Below are 19,040 nucleotides of genomic sequence, written 5' to 3' on the forward strand. Positions count from 1 at the left end.
TCTGTCTTGGTGGCCATTGGAGAGCTCGCCATATAGCACAATCTTGGGAAGGCGATGGTCCTCCATTCTGGAGACGTGACCTACCCAGCGCAGTTTGATCTTCAGTAGCGTGGATTCAATGCTGTCGGCCTCTGCCATCTCGAGTACTTCGATGTTGGAGATGAAGTCGCTCCAATGAATGTTGAGGATGGAGCGGAGACAACGCTGGTGGAAGCGTTCTAGGAGCTGTAGGTGATGCCGGTAGAGGACCCATGATTCGAAGCCAAACAGGAGTGTGGGTATGACAACGGCTCTGTATACGCTAATGTTTGTGAGGTTTTTCAGTTGGTTGTTTTTCCAGGCTCTTTTGTGTAGTCTTCCAAAGGCGCTATTTGCCTTGGCGAGTCTGTTGTCTATCTCGTTGTCGATCCTTGCATCCAATGAAATGGTGCAGCCGAGATAGGTAAACTGGTTGACCGTTTTGAGTTTTGTGTGCCCGATGGAAATGTGGGGGGGCTGGCAGTCATGGTGGGGAGCTGGCTGATGGAGGACCTCAGTTTTCTTCAGGCTGACTTCCAGGCCAAACATTTTGGCAGTTTCTGCAAAACAGGACGTCAAGTGCTGAAGAGCTGGTTCTGAATGGGCAACTAAAGCGGCATCGTCTGCAAAGAGTAGTTCACGGACAAGTTGCTCTTGTGTCTTGGTGTGAGCTTGCAGGCGCCTCAGATTGAAGAGACTGCCATCCGTGCGGTACCAGATGTAAATACCGTCTTCATTGTTGAGGTCTTTCATGGCTTGTTTCAGCATCATGCTGAAGAAGATTGAAAAGAGGGTTGATGCGAGAACACAGCCTTGCTTCACGCCGTTGTCAATGGAGAAGGGTTCGGAGACCTCATTGCTGTATCTGTGTCCTAACAATAACCTCCCACTAAATGTCACCAAAACCAATGAGCTGATTCTCGTCCTTAGGAAGGGAAAACCAGAGGTGTACAATAAGTGATTATTGGGAAATCAGAGGTGGAGAGGCTGAGCAAATTTAAATTCCTTGGAGTCACTATCTTGCAGGACCTATCCTGAACCCAACATACTAATGTCATCTTGAAGAAAGCACATCAATACCTGACTTCCTCAGGAATTTGCAGAGGTTTGGTATGACATCAGAAACCTTGGCAAACTTACATAGAGGTATAGGTGTCACAAGACCCATGCCACCAGATTCAGGATCAGTTGCTATCCCTCCACCATCGGACACTCAATTAGAGACTCATTAAAGGATTCTTACTTTGCACATTATTTATTACTGAATATTTATAATTTTTTGGTATTTGCGCAGTCAGTTTTATTATTTCTTTGTTTACCTTTCTCTCTTTTCTATATATCTTTTCTTGAGTACTGAGAGTGGAAATTCTACGTGGCCTGAAGGAAAAAAAAGAATCTCAGGATTAATTGTGATGCCACCTATGAACTCAATGTCATGTCTGTCAATAAATTTGAAAGTTGAACATTGAAACTACAAAGAGATATAGATCAGGTGGGTAATGAGTGGGTGGGTATGGAACTGGCAAATGGCTGTTTAATGTGTCAGAAAAAAAAACCTAATGTCAAAATGGTGAAGGATTGTGGACTTCTGAAATGCAGCGAGTCCACACAATTAAAAGTGAGTTGAACCAATTGACTTTTATAGAACTCTCGCGCACATTAAAATCCCTTGGAACCACAACTGGTGGCTGATGTAGGAAGTCGATGATGCAGCCTGCTGTTTCCTGGTTGAGTGAACTGACCACATAGTAGTACTTTGTGGCGTCTGAGACGATTTGCCTGACCTGGAATTGGGCCTCAGCCCGTTCAAACCAGATCTGTGGCTGCAAGGTCCAGAAGGTTGGTCAATGTTGGGTCCAAATGCTGTTTGGACCATTGGGGTCACCAGTAGTCACACTAGGCATGCAGAGAGCAGAAGAATCACACAGAGTAGAACGTGAATTGAACCAACCGACTTTAATAGAACACTTGCACACGTTTAAATCCCTCAGAACCTGATGGTGCTTGCAACTCCTGCGATCTTTATAACATCAACCGCTAGGCTGTAGGCTTGTCCTGAACCCGGAGCTCTCACAGTCTGATCTGCCATAGACTTGCCTTCAACTCCGTGAGCTGGTTCGCCTGTTGTGTGGGCAAGCCATAATAATGCACTAATTTCTCTACTTCTCATAAGTAATACTTGAAAAGTTTGTAACCTATTTTCCACCTAAAATCTACTACAGGCTACTTTACACCTTCAGCCAAATCTCATAACTATCTTTGGTATTTAATTCTTGTTTCATCTTTATCCTTAACTCCCCTATTTATAATTTTTAAGGTTCTGATATTCTCATCTATTGTGTCCATTTTTAAACTGAATTTAGATACAGCAAAGTTGCTCCCAGTCTAGTCTTGCACAGTCTTGCTCATCAATATCTGGGTCTAGGGTTTAAATCGGGAGAGCTGCCGTGTTGAACAGGATTTGGAAGAAACACTGAGATAGTCTATTGTACACAGTGTGTTCTGGTGCTGGGACATCATTGTCCATCACCAAGTGTAGTCTTGTTGTTCCCACAGCTGACCAAGCTGCCTGTGTCTACAAAGCTGCAGATGCATCCGTTGATAATAGCATTGTCTCGATTGATCACAAATATTTCTTATAAATATAATTTCACACCAAGGACACCCTCTATTAACTTATGTGAAAATGCTCAATGGCATAGGCTCTAAACCGATCTGGCGGTACAAAACTGGGAATTCATGGCACTATCACCACAATGTCTAACCACATGACTCAGTATTGTGGCAGTATCTTCCCTGGAAGGATTATAGCTGTTCCAGGACTCAGCACTCTCCCACCTTCTCAAAAATAATGAAGGATACCAATAACACTGGACACAGAGATTTTTCTTCCTTTTGGGTGTATTTTATGGATTTGGTCTGCTGATCATGAAAATCACCTTAAAAGTTTCCTATCATATACCATTTTTAAAGATATTTTTGTGATTTCCTGTCATATTTTAAGTCTACTTCAAGCATATGTAATGCAATATGTCATTGAAAATTCATTTTCTCCATTCGTACTTGGACTTCTCCCTTGCTGATCTTGGTGTAGTCAGTGACGAAAATGTTGAAAGGTTTCTCCAGGACATTGTGACCGTGGAAAAGTGGTATCAGGGCAACTGGAATCCATCAATACTGGCCTACTATTGTTGGACACTAACACATGTACAAACAAAAGTCAGTGGAAAAATATTTTTAGGTTTCTCCAACTTCCTTCATGATACAGAAAATCTGAAATGATCTTTGTGTTCAGTTTGAAGTTGTCCATTATGGTTGACGAGGCGGAAAGGTTAGTGCAACACCTTTACGGTGCCAGCGATCGGGACCAGGGTTCGAATTCTGCGCTTCCATAAGGAATTTGTATGTTTTCCCCATGTCTGTGTGGGTTTTCCCTGGGGGCTCTGGTTTCTTCCCACCAGTCGAAACATACTGGGGTGTAGGTTAATGGACAGCATGGAATCATGGGCTGAAATGTCCTGTTACTGTGCTGTATGTCTAAATTTTTAGAACATTAAAATTTAATTTAAAAAAAATGTAAAAATAATCTCCAAGAAGTAAATGTTTTGAAGTAAAATGTTGTCCACTGAATTTGTTGGGCTTGAAAATGATGCTCAGATCCCAAATAATGAATAAAGAAAAGATGATGCTTTTAAATGTCATCGTATTCATCCCAATATTCTTGCAAAACCCTTTCAAAGTCCTTATGCTCCGCACATTTAGCTTCCATCTTCCAACAATAATGCCATTCACTGATTATGACAACTTACCACTAAACAAATATTGTTTCATCTTTTGACTGACCCTTTCTGAAAAGAAATGAACACTGGTTATGCCAAAATGAATTGGATCACATAGTTGTAGAAATGACTTCCGTAAAGAATTGGTAGCTGAATGTTTCTTTTCCTTTTGACCTCAGATAGTCCCTAATTTGTGAATGGGATGTGTTCCTGAACGTTGCTTTCATTGCCTAACTATTTTACCATTTTGATTTGATTGCTTGAATTCAATATTTGTCTTTAACTGATAATTATTTGGCCCTCCATCACACTCCACATCCACCTTCGAGGAATAAGCTAGAATATGAAAATACATTTGTCATTGCACACATTAGGGTTAGTTTCCCATTGACTTCAATGGAAGTGTTAACCCATTTAAAATAAATGAGTTTTTGTCTCCACGGAATGAGTAGAGATGAAATTTGAGATTAAAACAGTTAACCCCTGGTATTACTGTTAACTAATGTTGTGCACTTGAGGTTTCTGCATCCTTTCGGTTATCAGAAGAGCTAGGTCTGGAATTGGGATATTTCCTGTTGTTTGTATGAAAATATGTTTTCCTTTACTCTTGAAAAATGGATGGTAAAAGGCGATGAAGAATATGGCTGATTTTTTTTTTTTAACCTTCCATTTAGTTTCTTGAATTCAGTTACTAATTTGTCTATCCTCATGGTGACATCAGTAAGATTGAAATTTGGAGCTTGGATATTCTAGGACCTTTATTCATTTTCCACTCCGTACTGTGACAGAATATAGATATGTTTTTTTGGGAGATAAATTGGGGAAAGTTTTTAAGAGTAGGTTACATACAAACACTTTAAAACAGATCTTATTTAAAATACTAGGGCTCTGCTCATGCTAGACATGTCGGCCCCAGAATCTTTGCAGAAGCTTTGGAGAGTATCCAAGAGTCTTCACTAATGGATTGTTGTTTACAAAAAAGCAACAGGTGAAAGAACTTGTTGGAGCCACATTCTGTCTGGAGTGGGACTTGCTGATCTAGGAGGTTCATGTGGTTTTGCAAGCAGAGAGAATCAAACAGGCTTTCTCTCTCAGAGAGAGAAAGAGAGAGAGATCAGTTCTACAGTTTTACAGTCAGCAGTCGCAACTGGGACTGGAACTGGACAAGCTGGCAAACTTGTGGAAAACACCATTAGCAAAACATGTTGTGAGTGCTTAGTTCAGCCTGGTCAAAGCCCTTGTGGTTCATGCAAGAGGAGAGGACTGACTGTCTAATGCTTCACTTGAAATAAGAGAAACAAAAAGGAACTCTGTGATGACCTGAAAAAAAGAGGTTATCATCTGGAGAACCCTGAGGGGGCAAGTTTCTTCAGCAAGACACTGATGTGGCTGATTAAAAAAGGAATCAATTGTGGGTGTCAGCATACAACAAATCTCTCTTTGAAAACCAACAATAACCTTCCTGAGCGGTAACTATTTATCTTTCAAGCATCAAAGCCTGATGAACATTATAAATGTTAAATTCTGTGCCCAGTATAAGAATTGCCTGCAACCATTGAACTTGGAGGAATGAGAAATGAGATTGGACTGTGAATCAAAGAACTTTTCTGAACTTACACAGACATTAGATGGACGTGCGCTTAGAATTAGAAGGAGGTTAAGTTAGGTTAGTTAAGTCAATAGCGATAAGTTAAAGTGTGATTCTGTTTTTATATTTAAAGATAATTAAAAACAACTTTTGTTTAAGTAACTATTTGTCTTGGCGAATATCTAGTGCTGGTGGGTTTTGGGTTCCTCTGGGCTCATAACAGTACTGCTTGGTTCTAACAGACTACGCCAGTTGTTGTTCTACTATTTTATTTAAAGGGAAAAGGGTATTCAAACTAATCTCCAAACATTCAACTAATTCTCACATAATTCCTTCAAGTTTCAGTAAATTCAGGAACTGTTTGCAAACATTTTGGGTGTTTTTGCAAATAGTCATAATCAATTATTTAGTGTATTTTACGATAGGTACACACGCTAATAAATCTTGCAACTTCTGATTTACAGAATCCTGCCAATTGCCTTGATTCTGAAATGTACGTGAGTGACCAACACGATTGATCTTGCGATTTGAGCTCATTCAATGGAATTGATTGATTTGTTTACAACTGGAAATAGGACAATAATGAGTTGGTTGTGGCCTTTGAGGGATGGGCCCTGTCTTTCATAAATGTTAGTAAGTTAAAATTTCACCTGAAAATTAAGAAATTAGCTTTTGGATTCAGACTGTCATTAAGGTATCTTTGTTCTCAGTCCCTGAGAAGGGCGATGATTACTTGGTTGTGAGTAATTTGTGTAATCTTATTTCCTCTCTAGCTGTTGCTTAGAGAAACAAATTCAGCTCACTGATTGACACCCAGCTCTCTCCATACTGACCATTATGCCAGACCATCAACTGCCCTGCTACTTTGTACAGTCAGTTCTCAAGCCACAAACTCTCTCTCATCTTTCCTTGCCTCCCTTGTACAGGGTTGCAATTATAAGCATGTCATTGATCATATGATTGGGCTGAGGAATAGCATTGCCATCTTTTGTTCTCCTCAGCCATACCTGCTCCAGGATCATTTTGCAAGGTGAGAAAAATACCTGGAGTTCTTTTATTCAGGTACAGCAAGCTATTCATGGATGAGGTCAAGGAACTTGTTCAACACCCACTCCAACCCCCATATCTCCCTTTTATATCCACCCCCAGTTCACTTAGTATCTCTGTCTTTCTTTGTTTCTGTCCTTCAATTTTGTTGTCAATTATCACTCACGATCCCATGCTTTTGCAGAGTTCTGCACACAGTTCGACACAGACTAGATGGGCCAAATGGCCTGTTTCTATGCTATAGTGTAATATGATCATACATTTGTTGAAGCACAACTGCTATCTTTTCATTTGATTCCATGCACATATTTCACCTTGCTTTATGAATATTTAGTCTGTTCTGAGCTAAATCAGTGGAAACCTAGTTGTTGTATTTGACTTGAACCTCAGTTCCTAATTGTCTTAAAGGACCACTTAATTCCACTTTCTTTTGTCTCCACCTTCACTGAACCATTATCTGCTTATTTTTGAATGACTTCTTCCATGTTCTTTTTGATGGCTGTTTTGTAAAAAAACTTATTTTTTTCCAAAACTTAATTGCCCATATTCTGTCCAGTACCACGTCTGGCACATAGGAGACATAATGGACTCCAGATGCTGGAGGAACTCAGTGGGTCAGGTAGCATCTTGAGATGTTTCTGGTTGAGCCCCTTCAACAAGACTATATCTGGCATGCCCATTTTCTGATTTTGCTAATGAACACCCTGCACTCAATTGCATTCAATTTACGATCAACTTAGAAAGGGCTGGAAGTATCTATGTGATGAGAAAAAGAATTAATGTTTCAGGTCGAAGATGCAGTATGGTCTCTACAGTATTTCCAGCACTGGCAATTTTTTGATTTTTCAAAAGGTCTTTCTGGCATTCTCTCTGGAGATACCTCTGGCCCTGAGTTGCTCCTGCACATGTGACGTGTGTTAATGTCTTAAGGTGATTAAAACCTATTAATCACAACTCTCTGTCCAATGTGGTTGATAGATAGCACTACAGTGTGTAATACTTTCAGCGAGGAAGAAAATATAGTATTATTGGCCCAAAGCATCCATAGAACAACAGAAAGCCTGCAATATACAAATGTGTTCGAGGAACTCAGCAGGTCATTCACCATCCATAGCAAACTTTTTGGATCTAGGCCCTTTATCAGGTACAAGCTAAAACAGGCAGATGACTATATAAAAAAAGTGGATGGAGGGGAGAGGAGAGGAGGAAGGAAGGGGCAGGGGAGGTACAGGCTAACAGGTCATAAGTGAATACTGGTCAGAGGGGAGAAGAGAAAAAACAGGAGTGATTTGGGAAGAGGGTCAAGAGCAGCTCTCTAGGAAAAGGAAGGAAAAAGGATGGGGAGCTGGAGGAACTAAGATAGCGGATTAGAGAAAGAGGGAGACTCGGAGGAAAGGGGTATTAATGGAAATTGGAGAACTTAATGTTAATGCTGTCTGGTTGGAGAATGCCAAATCGGAATATGTATTGTTCCTTCTATTTGCGGGTCGCCTTAGTTTGTCAGTGCATGAGGCCATGGACAGATCTGTCAATGTGGCAGTGGTATGTAGAATTGAACTGGCTGGCCACTGGGAGGTCCTTCCTATTGCAGTGGACAGAGCGAAAGTGTCCAACAAAATTATCTCTGAGTCTGCGTCCAGAGTACCAGTTACAGCAATTACCTTTGCTGACCTCTGGCTCGTTAAACTCACTGTTACGTTGAGCTGGCTCCCTAATGAAGTCGGTGCTGACCTGAAACCTGGGAGGTGTTGCTTTCATGATTACATGCTCCACTTGGTGCACACCCATATAGTTTTAACAACCCAGGGCTACCAACTATCAAAACTGCCAACAACACTAAATATTTTTCAAACTCTCTGGTATTTGCAAACATTGAGAAGCAATATACAAGTGAAAATTAGCGTTAACATATCCTTATTACAGAAGAGGAGGTACTAGAGGTTATGGGCCAAATGTAGGCAAATGGGATGATATCTGGTCACCATCCATGAGTTGGGCTGAAGGTATGTTTATGGGGTAGAGCATGATGACTGAGAATCAATTCTCAGAGTGCAGAAGCCTAGTCAGTGGCTTTTGGCCATTGGAAGCTTGAGGCTTCTGAGTTCACAAATGATTGTATCGTAATTGGAAATTTACCTGCAGATAAGAAGGCAAAATGATATCAGTTCTATGTAGAACTGCTGCATTTGTTTAATCATAGAATACTGTTTAATAGGAGACTTTTTTGCAATGTTAAAAGTTAGATGCAGACAATATTTCATCTCATGAAGTATTGCTTTCGAAAAGTCAGTGTATAGCTTTCTCATTTTCTTTGCTCTGAATTTAATGTTATTTTCCCTGAGGAGCATGTTTGAAAAAAAATGAGCATTCTATCAGATTTAAGAATATACTTTGATGGCCAGCTTCTGATCTTAATAAAAGCACAATAAAATGCAGGAGAAACTCAGCCAGTCTTTCAGTATCCATAGGAGACAAAGAGATATTGCTGATGTTAAAGGACTGAGCCCTTCTTCAAAGAATAAGCAGAATGACCAAAAACAGGAAATCTCAGAATACAGACAGTGCCGGCTGGGGGAGGAATTCAGACCAACTAAAGATGTTAATTGGATATGATAAAGGGAGGTGTGAGAATTGATTATGTCTGTGCGAAGGGAGAGAGACAGAGATGGGAGAAAGTGATGAGGGAAGAAGGTGGGGGGGGGGGTGGGGAATTAACAAAAGCCAGAGAAGTTGATATTAATCCAATCCAGTTGGAGGGTGCCCATTCAGAAGATGAGGTATGTAATGAGCCTAGAGAACCCCAAACCCAGCAGCAATAGATATTCACCAAGACAAATGGTTACTTAAACAAAAGTTGATTTTAATTGTCTTTAAACATGAAAATAGAATCAAACGTTAACTTATCTCTGTTGACTTACTTATCCTAACTTAACCCCCTTCTAATTCTAAATGCATGTGTGTGTAAGTTGTAAGGTAAAACATCATGAGATGGGAATGTGTAGGGAGTTACCCTGTACAAGGCAGTAACAAGAAGGGGAGGTGTCCTTGTACTCCTGTTAGGTAAAACATCATGAGATGGGAATGTACAGGGCTGTAACAAGATGTAAATGCATCCTTGTACTTACAAGATAAGAGAGACATTGATGGATTGAGAGGCAGGAAGCTAGCAGGGAAAGGATAGCAACAGTTTTAGTCATTGGACAAGTAATGATATGATGATGTTCTAAGCATGTATCCAAGGGTATAAAAAAATCACCATTTTGCTGATAACGGCAGAATGCATTCTCTGACTAACATGTTTAGTCGCAAGTGTTACAATCCGGTAATAAAGAACAAAGAACCCTGATTTCGACTCAGTCTGGTGTTTGTCTCACTCATTCATGAACAAAGCAGACCTAACAATTTTCAGAAAAGACACTTCAGTGTTTTGCTGATGAAACTTGCCCCTTCAGGGTTCTCCAGAAGATAACCTTTCTTTCAGGTCACTACAGAGTTCCTTTTTGTTTCTCTTATTCGAAGTGAAACATTAGACAGCCAGTCCTCTCCTCTTGAATAAACCACAAGGGCTTTGACCAGGCTGTCTTACAAAAGGGCTTACCATCACTTGCCAGCTTGTCCTGTTCCAGTCCCAGCTACTTTTGGGACTTGTACTGGCTGTAACACTGTACAAGTGATCTCTCTCTGAGAGAAAGCCTGTTTTACTCTCTCTGCTTGGAAAACCACTTGACCCTCTTACAACAGCAAGCTCTCCTCCAGACAATATGCAGCTCCAACAAGCTCTTTCATCTGTTGCCTTTTGTAAACAACAATCCATTAGTGAAGTCTCTTGAGCACTCTTCAAAGCTCTTGCAAAAGCTGTGAGGCCCCGATATGTCTAGCATTGGGCAGAGCTCCAGTATTTCAAATAAGATCTGTTTTAAAGAGTTTGTATGTGACTTACTCTAACAAACCTCTCCCAATTTATCTCCCAAAAACATATCTATGTACTGTGTCGCAGGTGTTACTCCTCCAATTTGCAGATGGTCTCAGTCTGGCAGTGCTTGAGATCATTGACAGACATGTCAGCAAGGGAATGGGATGGGGAATTGAAATGGGTGGTTACTATGTGATCTATGCTATTGCAATGGACTGTCCAAAACGACCTGGTACCATGCTGTTTGTCTACATTTTTTAAATGAAAATTTTTAAAACAAATTTGGATTGGTGGAGGTTTAAGCAGAAGACACCAGCTGCTTTTCGGGCAGAGGCTACAATAGTGATGACTCACTGAGTTAGAAATTTAAAATAGAATATAGCTGCATTTTCTGAGAGTGAGTGGTGATTTAGAAGAAATTAGTTGTCACAAATTTATTTGAATGTTTTCAACATGATATCCAGGCAAAAACAGAAAGTATGTAATAAGTCGTTGTTGGAAAAAGTCCCAGTGCTGAGATTTATTTTTACAAAGTGAAATTATTGGTGCTTGTTGAAAATTGCATGCTACATGCAACATTCCAGCTATAATCATGAAGAAAAAAATATTTTCTGCATCCAACAAAACATTTTTGAAGTACAGAGTACTGTAGTTCAAAATTTAAAAAAAGCCTTTAAACTCAGGATGGCTTCAAAGAAACTGATCTGTTAGTATTCATTTTCCAACAATGTAACTTTATTATTTCATCCCTTTGGTTAGGCTTTTTGTAGTTATTCATGGGATGCAGGCATTGCTGTAACTAGTGGGAGGAATAAAAGGGAACAAGTGGTTGTAGCATATTTAAATTTCCAAAAACCACTTAATCAGATGCCACACAATATTCCTCCTCATCAGGTAAGTGCTCACGGAAATGCAGCGAGTAAAGCTAATGGGTCACTTTGAGCTAAATAGGTGTCAGTGGGCAGGAGAGAAGGGTGCCACTGAAATCATAATTTCATAATTTGCATCCAAAATTAATGATGATGAATATCCAAGTTTGCTGATGCTACAAAACAAGGTAGGAAACTAAGCTGTTATGAGCACATACAAAGAAATATTAACAAAGTAAATGAATGTCAAAAGGATGGCAAATAGAATATTATGTGGGAAATAATTCAATTCAAAAGGGAAAATGGAAATGGCTTAGCTAATGAATGCAGGTGTTCAGAGAGATAGAGCATGAAACACAAAGTTAACATATAGCAAATAATATCAAATGCAAATAGAATGGCCATCCTCACTACAAAATGGATAGAGTTCAAAAGCAGGCTAGCATGCAGTGTGCTTATTTAAAAAAATATATTTTTGTCTGAAAGTTGGGCAGAGAATGTTTCTGAGGTTGATTCCTAGAAGGAAGAGGTTGGGTCATGAGGAAAGATTGAATGAGTGGGCCACTCAGAAGACTGAGTGGTGGCACAAAACATTTTAGGAAAGTGCTGAAAAGATGTACCTCCTGCTGGAGTTGGAATTTTCTATAATTAGAGGTCATAATCTCAGGATAAAGTTCCGGCCATTTAAAAAAAAATATTTACGACACAGTCAAAAGTGATTCCAGCCATTGAATTCCATGCTGCCCCATTAACCTACAACCCCATACATTTTGATGGTGGGAGGAAACCAGAGTACCTGGGGAAACCCATGCACATCACGGAAAGAACATACGAAGTCCTTGCAGACAGCGCCGGATTCATACCCAGGTTACTGGTGCTGTAATTGAGTCGCGCTAATCGCTACACTAACTGTACCAATAGAAATAAGGAAGGATTTTTTTTCGTAGTTGTATACCTTTGAAGCTATGGCATCTGAGTTATAATATGCACACAAAGCTGAGAGAAACATTTTTGTCCAGTTCACAGGGATCTTATTGAGTGATAGATCGTGTTTGAGAGCCATGTGAGTTCTATTTTTTATTTCTTGGCTTCCTTTGTTTTGATGCTGGCAAGACCCCCAACATTTATTGACCAAAAGAAGTTGCAGCGAGCTACTGTGAACTACTGCTGCAGTCCTTTGAAGGTACACTCTCAATGCTGTCAACTTGGGAATTTTGGATTGTGATTCAGTGACAGAGAAGGAATAACAATTTCTTTCCTGATCAGGATAGTACTTGAATTGATGGGGAAATTGATGATCTCAACCATCTGCTCTACCCATCCCTCATGGTGCGGGAACTTTTGGCTGTGGATACATTTTGAGAAAAACCTTGGCAATTTGCAGTCAAGTTGAAGCAGTGATTGAGAAAGCTAATTCTATTACATTTTTAATGTCAGATTGAGGTGATTTATTTGTTTCTTTGTTCACTTTCAAGGTATTTTGCATAGTTCGATGATTGGATCTGCAATATCTGGCTGTAAAGAATGGATTGTTTGGATATTAGAGGCCAGATTTGTTCCAAAATAAAGTCTGTTGCATCCATTTTCATGTGTGTCACAATTTGCATCAGACAGGATATTGGCCAATGCATCAGCATACATGCACCAAGCACCAGCTTGGAAATATGCAGAATAGGCAAAATGTGCTTTCAGTCATTTAGCAATACGGCTAATGTAACTGCTGCTACACACCAGCCCATACTGACTCTTAACCTCCAAGAACTAAGTAAGCATTCAGTAGTAAGGAGAAATCCCTGTCAGTGATATTTCACGTGACCATGCAATAAGTGCCCTTGAGTTGCGATTAACTCCTCCAAATATTGCTTTTTTTTTCACCTATTGTTTTCAACATGATTAAAGCAGGTGTTGAACCACTGACATATCCTTTTGGTCAAATCAGTTGCTTTCAAACCTCAGACACATTGGGAGGCATATTCCTTGAACCACAGGTTAATGGAGAGAATGCACTGCAGACTTGTAAAGAAGGAAGATCTGTAGAAGAAGGAGGTGGAAGGACGAGGAAAACTCTCAGCAGGGTCATAGAAAAAGTGAATGGTCACAACCTATTCCCCAGAGGACATAGGTTTAAGGTGAAGGATTGAAGATTTTCAAGGGACCCAAGAGATGACTGTTTCATACCGAGGGTGGTGAGTAAACGGAATGAAGTTCCAGAAGTAGTAGTGGACATAATATTTATGATATACCTTTTCTAATTATTATCTCTTTTTAATTTAATGTATACTATTGTGGTTGGTTTTTCTAATCACATACCTGTTCAGCTAGAGCAAATAAGAAATTACATACATACATTTTACAATGTGTATGGGAATAAACTCATCATTGCATTTGTGACATTTAAAAGACATTCGGCCAGGTACATAGATAGGAAAGGTTTGAAGGGATATGGGCCGAGCGCAGGCAAATGGAAAGAGCTTAGATGGCCATCTTGATCAGCATGGATAAGTTGGGCTGAGGGACCTGCTTCCATACTATGACTATATTTCATTCTCTTCTGCCAGAGGACAGCAGGTGGGGTGAGTTTTGTGAAGAATGGAGGGTTTGTGGCAGCTCACCACAAGGCAGGTGAACCAGCCCCGCTTGTAAGCCACGCGGTGGGGCAGCTGGCTAAAATGGCACCGTCGTGGGTTTCCCTTCCTTCCAGCTTAGGGCTCAGAAACACATGCTTGGGGACCACGTGACGCCCGTGGGAGTATAAGTGCAGCCCAGCAGCCTACAGTAAACTAGTCTGCTCACTGAGCTCAACCCATCTGGTTGTGTGTGTTATTGCAGGAGCAGTGTAGCCGCTGCTACAATTGGTGACCCCGACTGGTTCAAACGTCTTTGAACCCATCATGAGCGAGCCTGGGATCAGCGCTATAGCTGCGAAACTGCCTGTATTCTGGGTTTAGGAGCCGGAGACATGGTTCACCTCCACCAGATTTCATCCGACACAACCAACTTCTGCCATGTGGTCAGTGCCCTGGACCAGGCCACTGCCAGACGCATACTGCACCTTGTTCAGCATCCACCCGCCGAGGACAAGTACGAGACCATCAAGCGAGTGCTTATCGGGTCCCTCGGACTATCCAGACACCAGCGTGCCACTCGGGGGGCACCCTGGGGGCCAGGACTCTGATGGAATTGATGGACGAGATGCTCGCACTCATGGGTGAGTACACCAACTGCCCAATTTTCGAGCGCATTTTCCTCGAACAAATGCCCGGGGACATCCGCCCGCTGCTGGTTCAGGAGAGCTTCACTGACCTGAAGAAGGTCGCCCAGAAGGCCCAAGAGCTATGGCTTGCATGATTCTCGGAAGGCTCAGTGGTCCAGCAGGTCATGAGGCACGGGCTCGACCACGCCAAGCCCGCCCCTAGCGCTGCGATAGAGCACCCGGCTTCTGCAGGGCCCCCCAAGAGCATAACCAAGCCCACAGCTTCTGCTTCAGGCCTCTGCTTCTACCACCAGCGCTGGGGAGCCAAGGCTCGGAAGTATCATCAGCCCTGCTCGTTCCAGGGAAACGACCAGGCTGGCTGCTGTTAATGGCTGCGTCAGCTGGCCAAGGACACAGCCTTCTCTACTTGCGGGACTCAGTCAGCGGCTGGCGGTTCCTCGTTGACACTGGAGCCCAGATCAGCGTCATACTGGCCACAGCCATCGAATCCAGGAACCGACTTCGGGGACCTTCCCTCTGTGCGGCCAACGCAACGGCAATCCGGATGTATGGAGACAAGACAGTCCACTTCCAGATCGACCAACAGAATTTAGCATGTTCACCATCACGCCCCTCCCGACTGCCATCTTGGATGCAGACTTCTCCTCGCACACGGGCTTCTGGTGGACATTCAAGGTAGGCACCTGGTGGACACCTGTACCTTCCAGGCCGTTTGCCTCGACGCCTCCCGCTCGGAGCAACCACAGATGGCCATGATCAGCATGCCCAGAGATGAGTTCCAGCAGAATTCCTGACAGTCCTCAAGCCACAATTCTCCGCTGCCTCGCCGTGCCACAGGGTGATCCACCACATTCCCACCAAAGGCCTGCCGGTTCACGCCAAGGCACGCTGGCTCCTGCCTGACAAGCTCTACATAGCAAAGGAGGAGTTTTCACTCCTGTTGGAGCTGGGGATTATTCGGCAGTCCAACAGCCCGTGGGCCTCGCCACTCCACCTTGTCCCAAAAGCCTCTGGCGGCTGGCATCCCTGCAGAGACTATTAATGGCTCATTGAGGCAACCGTTCCTGACCGTTACCTCATCCCTCACATCCAGGACTTTACGGCCAACCTGCACGGCGCGAGGGTCTTCTCCAAGTTGACCTGGTGCGCAGATATCACCAGATCCCGGTGCACCCTAAGGATATACCCAAGACAGCCATCGTCACCTCCTTTGGCCTGTTCGAATTCCTGCGCATGTTGTTTGAGCTTACGAACGCCGCTCAGACCTTCCAGTGCCTCATGGACTTGGTGGACAGGGACTTGGATTTCAACTTGATTTATTTGGATGACATCCTTGTCGCCAGCAAGGACTGGGCGCAACTCAAGGCTCACCTACATGCCATTTTCTCCTGGCTGGCCGACTTCGGCCTTACCATCAACCCGGCCAAGTGCCAGTTCGGGAAAGGGTCCATGCAGTTCCTGGGCCGTAAAATCACGGCTGAAGGAGCCACATCCGCCACTGTGAAGGTTGCCACCATCAGAGAGTTCCCACGCCCGAAGAGCCTCAAGGGGCTGCAGGAGTTCGCGGGTATAGTAAACTTTTACAACCGCTTCATCCTGGGCGCTGCGCACATCATGCAGCCGTTGTTCACCCTCATCGCAGCTAAGCACAATACGCTCGCTTGGAACCCAGAAGCCTGCACCGCATTCGAGGCTACCAAGGACGCCCTCGTGAAGGCCGCCATGCTCGCCCACCCGCACACCGACCTCCATATGGAACTCTCTGTCGATGCCTCTGCCACAGCCATCGGTGCCGTCCTGGAGCAGCAGGTGAATGGGCATTGGAAGCCGCTGGCATTCTTCAGCCACCTGCTCCGCCCACCAGAATGCAAGTATAGTGCCTTCAACCGTGAATTACTGGGCATGTACTTGGCGGTACGGCATTTCTGCTTTTTTTTTAACCATCTTCACTGGCCACAAACCCCTCACCCAGGCGCTCGCGATGGCAAAGGATCCTTGGTTGGCCTGCCAGCCGCGTTACCTCTCCTTCGTGTTGAAGTTTACCTCCAGTTGCAGAGGGGCTTGCAGAGCCCCAGGCTTTGGAGCTTGTTGATGAGCACTGAGGGTATGATGATGTTGAAAAGTGAGCTGTAGTTGATGAAGAGTACATGTTGCTGTTTTGTTATAGTTATCCAGAGCTGATTGGAGAGCCAGTGATATTGCATCTACTGGGGAACAATTGTGATGGTATGTGAATTTCAGTGGGTCCAGATCTTTGCTTAGGTTTGAGTTAATTCTGGCCATGATTGGGGCTCAGCCCTTTGTTTTCTACAGTATCACAAACGTAGAATGCATAGATTGAGGAGAGTGAGAAATCAATGTAGTCACTCACATTGAAGCAAACCATGATAAACCCATGTCTCAGCAACACCAAAAACCCTTGCCTCAATCCCCCATTCATTAATAGTTTCATAGCCTATATTTCTGTAACCAACCATCAAGTGCCTGCTTGTCCAAAGTGAAAAAGTAGAAACTGATACGAAATGATCTTTCCAAACAAAATGATACTTTGAAGCATACCAAACTTCATTGTAATACAATCTGCCCTGTTGCTTTCCCAGAGGGTAACTCCATCAGGCCAATGGGAGCAGTTGGGTGAAAGATTGATTTTAAATAGCAGACAACACACTCGGGATGGTTCAGTTCTAAAAGGACATGCTGCACCTTTTCTTTAAGTAGCTTCAGTTCAAACTGACTAACTGTTAGTTAAGAATAAACTACATCAAAATTCAAATTTCAAATTTATTGTCGAAGTTAGTACATACATGATATCACATACAGCCATGAGATTCTTTTTCCTGCAGGTCAGGCAGAATTTTTACAGTAGTGTAAACTGTACTTAATTTAACATATATATACACACAAAAGAGAGAAATATAAACAAAGATATGTAAACAAACTGTGCAAATACAGAAAAAAAATATAAATATTCAATAATAAATAGTGTACAAAGTTAAAGACTTTAAATGAATCTCTGATTAAGTCTGATGGTGGAGGAGTTCCTGAATCTGGTGGTACGTGTCCTATGGGACCTATATCTCTTTCCTGATGGAAGCAGGGAGAACAGAGCATATTAAAGTTAAGGGTGAGAATTCAATATCATCTGGGCATATGCACCAAATGAACTCCAAAATGCGAACCTACCACACATGTGCACAGGAAACAAGATGGCCATGCCCAGCCTTTGGACGACGGGACACTGACTAACAAAATAAGTACGCACATTTTGGCTCTTCCATGCCCTGTAACCCTGTTATAGTTGGTCAAAAACAACATTTGATTATTAAATAGTTTGCTTTAAGACTTTGGTACTCCATGCACGGGCAAAATTCTGATTTTTGTCTATTTTGAGATATGACAGATCCTTTGGTCCCAAATGTGGCCATGTCGAGGTGTACTTGTACACCATTCAGCCAAGTTTTCAATCTCCCAACGGTATGTTGACTCATCATTTTGAGTTATTAGCTTTAGGAATTACCAATAATCTCTTACAATCATCTTTCTATGTTTAATTTTTATCTCAAAACCTTCGAGAAACTCCAACTTTTGCAAGTTGCATTTGTGCTAAACTTTAAAAGGAAAGAAAAACACAAGAAAATTAAAATGATAATCCATTTCAATTTGTTTGAGAATTTCTGCAAAAAAAAAACCCCAAAAAATAGTTGGAAAATTTTTGAAGTGAAACAAGAAGGAAAAACACTTAATTAGGGCAGATTACTTATAAGTCAAGAATATAAATTATAATATGCAGGAATGTGATATAAAATGAAGTTCAGTTAAATTTCTGTAGATGGATGTGAATAATTGATAGCAGGTTTTACATTTACAATGAAGCAGGATCCTCGGGGATACACTTTTTGTTTCAGTTGAATTTCTCAGTTTGTTTTGTAGGATCTTCAAAGGATAATTACTGTTATTATTCTTATTGGAACAACTTTTTGACAATTAATACATGGAGATATAATCTTGCTATTCCTTTTTCTTAAATGCCAACAAGCATTTTATATTTTTTCATTTTACACCACTCCTTTGGGTCTTGTAAAAGAAACTGGTATCATACAGCTTCTGTTTACAATCTACATTATTCTATGTATTTCTTACTGACATTATTAATAAGTCAACATCTTGCAACCAAAGCCAAGATGAGAAAGATCTGCACAACCTCAGGACGTATAGTAGAACGAATTGTAAAAGCTGACATACACGAATATTTAAATTTCATCCTACTGAGAGGTATTTATAGTACAGTGTGGGCTACAGCATCGTGACTGCTCTGTGAATATTATTTACGCCCTGCTTGTTCCTATTTGCGAAGGTTAAATCCCAGACTGTGTGGTGCTGTTATTTTTAAAAAATTGATTGATATCACCAGCTCAAAAAGAATGCTTCATTGCTCCTCCAGGACAACACTGTTCGACATGAGGAGCAATTTGTAAAAGCTAAAGCTATTATCCAAATGACCCTTAAGCATGTTGGAACATTTAAATTTTGCAAGAGAATAAGAAAAGGAATAGAAAGACAGTGGGAGCTACATTTGATAGCCCTGGAATTGTGTAAGAATCACTCTGTTCGA

The 19,040-nt window shown here is 41.8% G+C and overlaps 1 protein-coding gene across 5 annotated transcripts in view; it reads left to right on the plus strand.

Annotated features, from left to right (window-relative positions):
• cnksr2a (connector enhancer of kinase suppressor of Ras 2a) overlaps positions 1-19,040 on the plus strand; it is a 489,894-nt gene that overhangs the window by 53,275 nt on the left and 417,579 nt on the right. Inside the window, exon 2 of one of the 5 annotated variants that reach the window (XM_069889987.1) lies at positions 5,850-5,878. The exons of the other annotated variants lie outside the window; for them this stretch is intronic. Within the exon in view, the coding sequence (XP_069746088.1) occupies positions 5,850-5,878 (29 nt within the window). The remainder of the gene's footprint in view (positions 1-5,849; positions 5,879-19,040) is intronic. 5 annotated transcript variants of the gene reach the window in all.

This window comes from Narcine bancroftii, chromosome 7 (genome assembly GCF_036971445.1).
Source record: "Narcine bancroftii isolate sNarBan1 chromosome 7, sNarBan1.hap1, whole genome shotgun sequence".
Lineage (NCBI taxonomy): Eukaryota > Metazoa > Chordata > Chondrichthyes > Torpediniformes > Narcinidae > Narcine > Narcine bancroftii.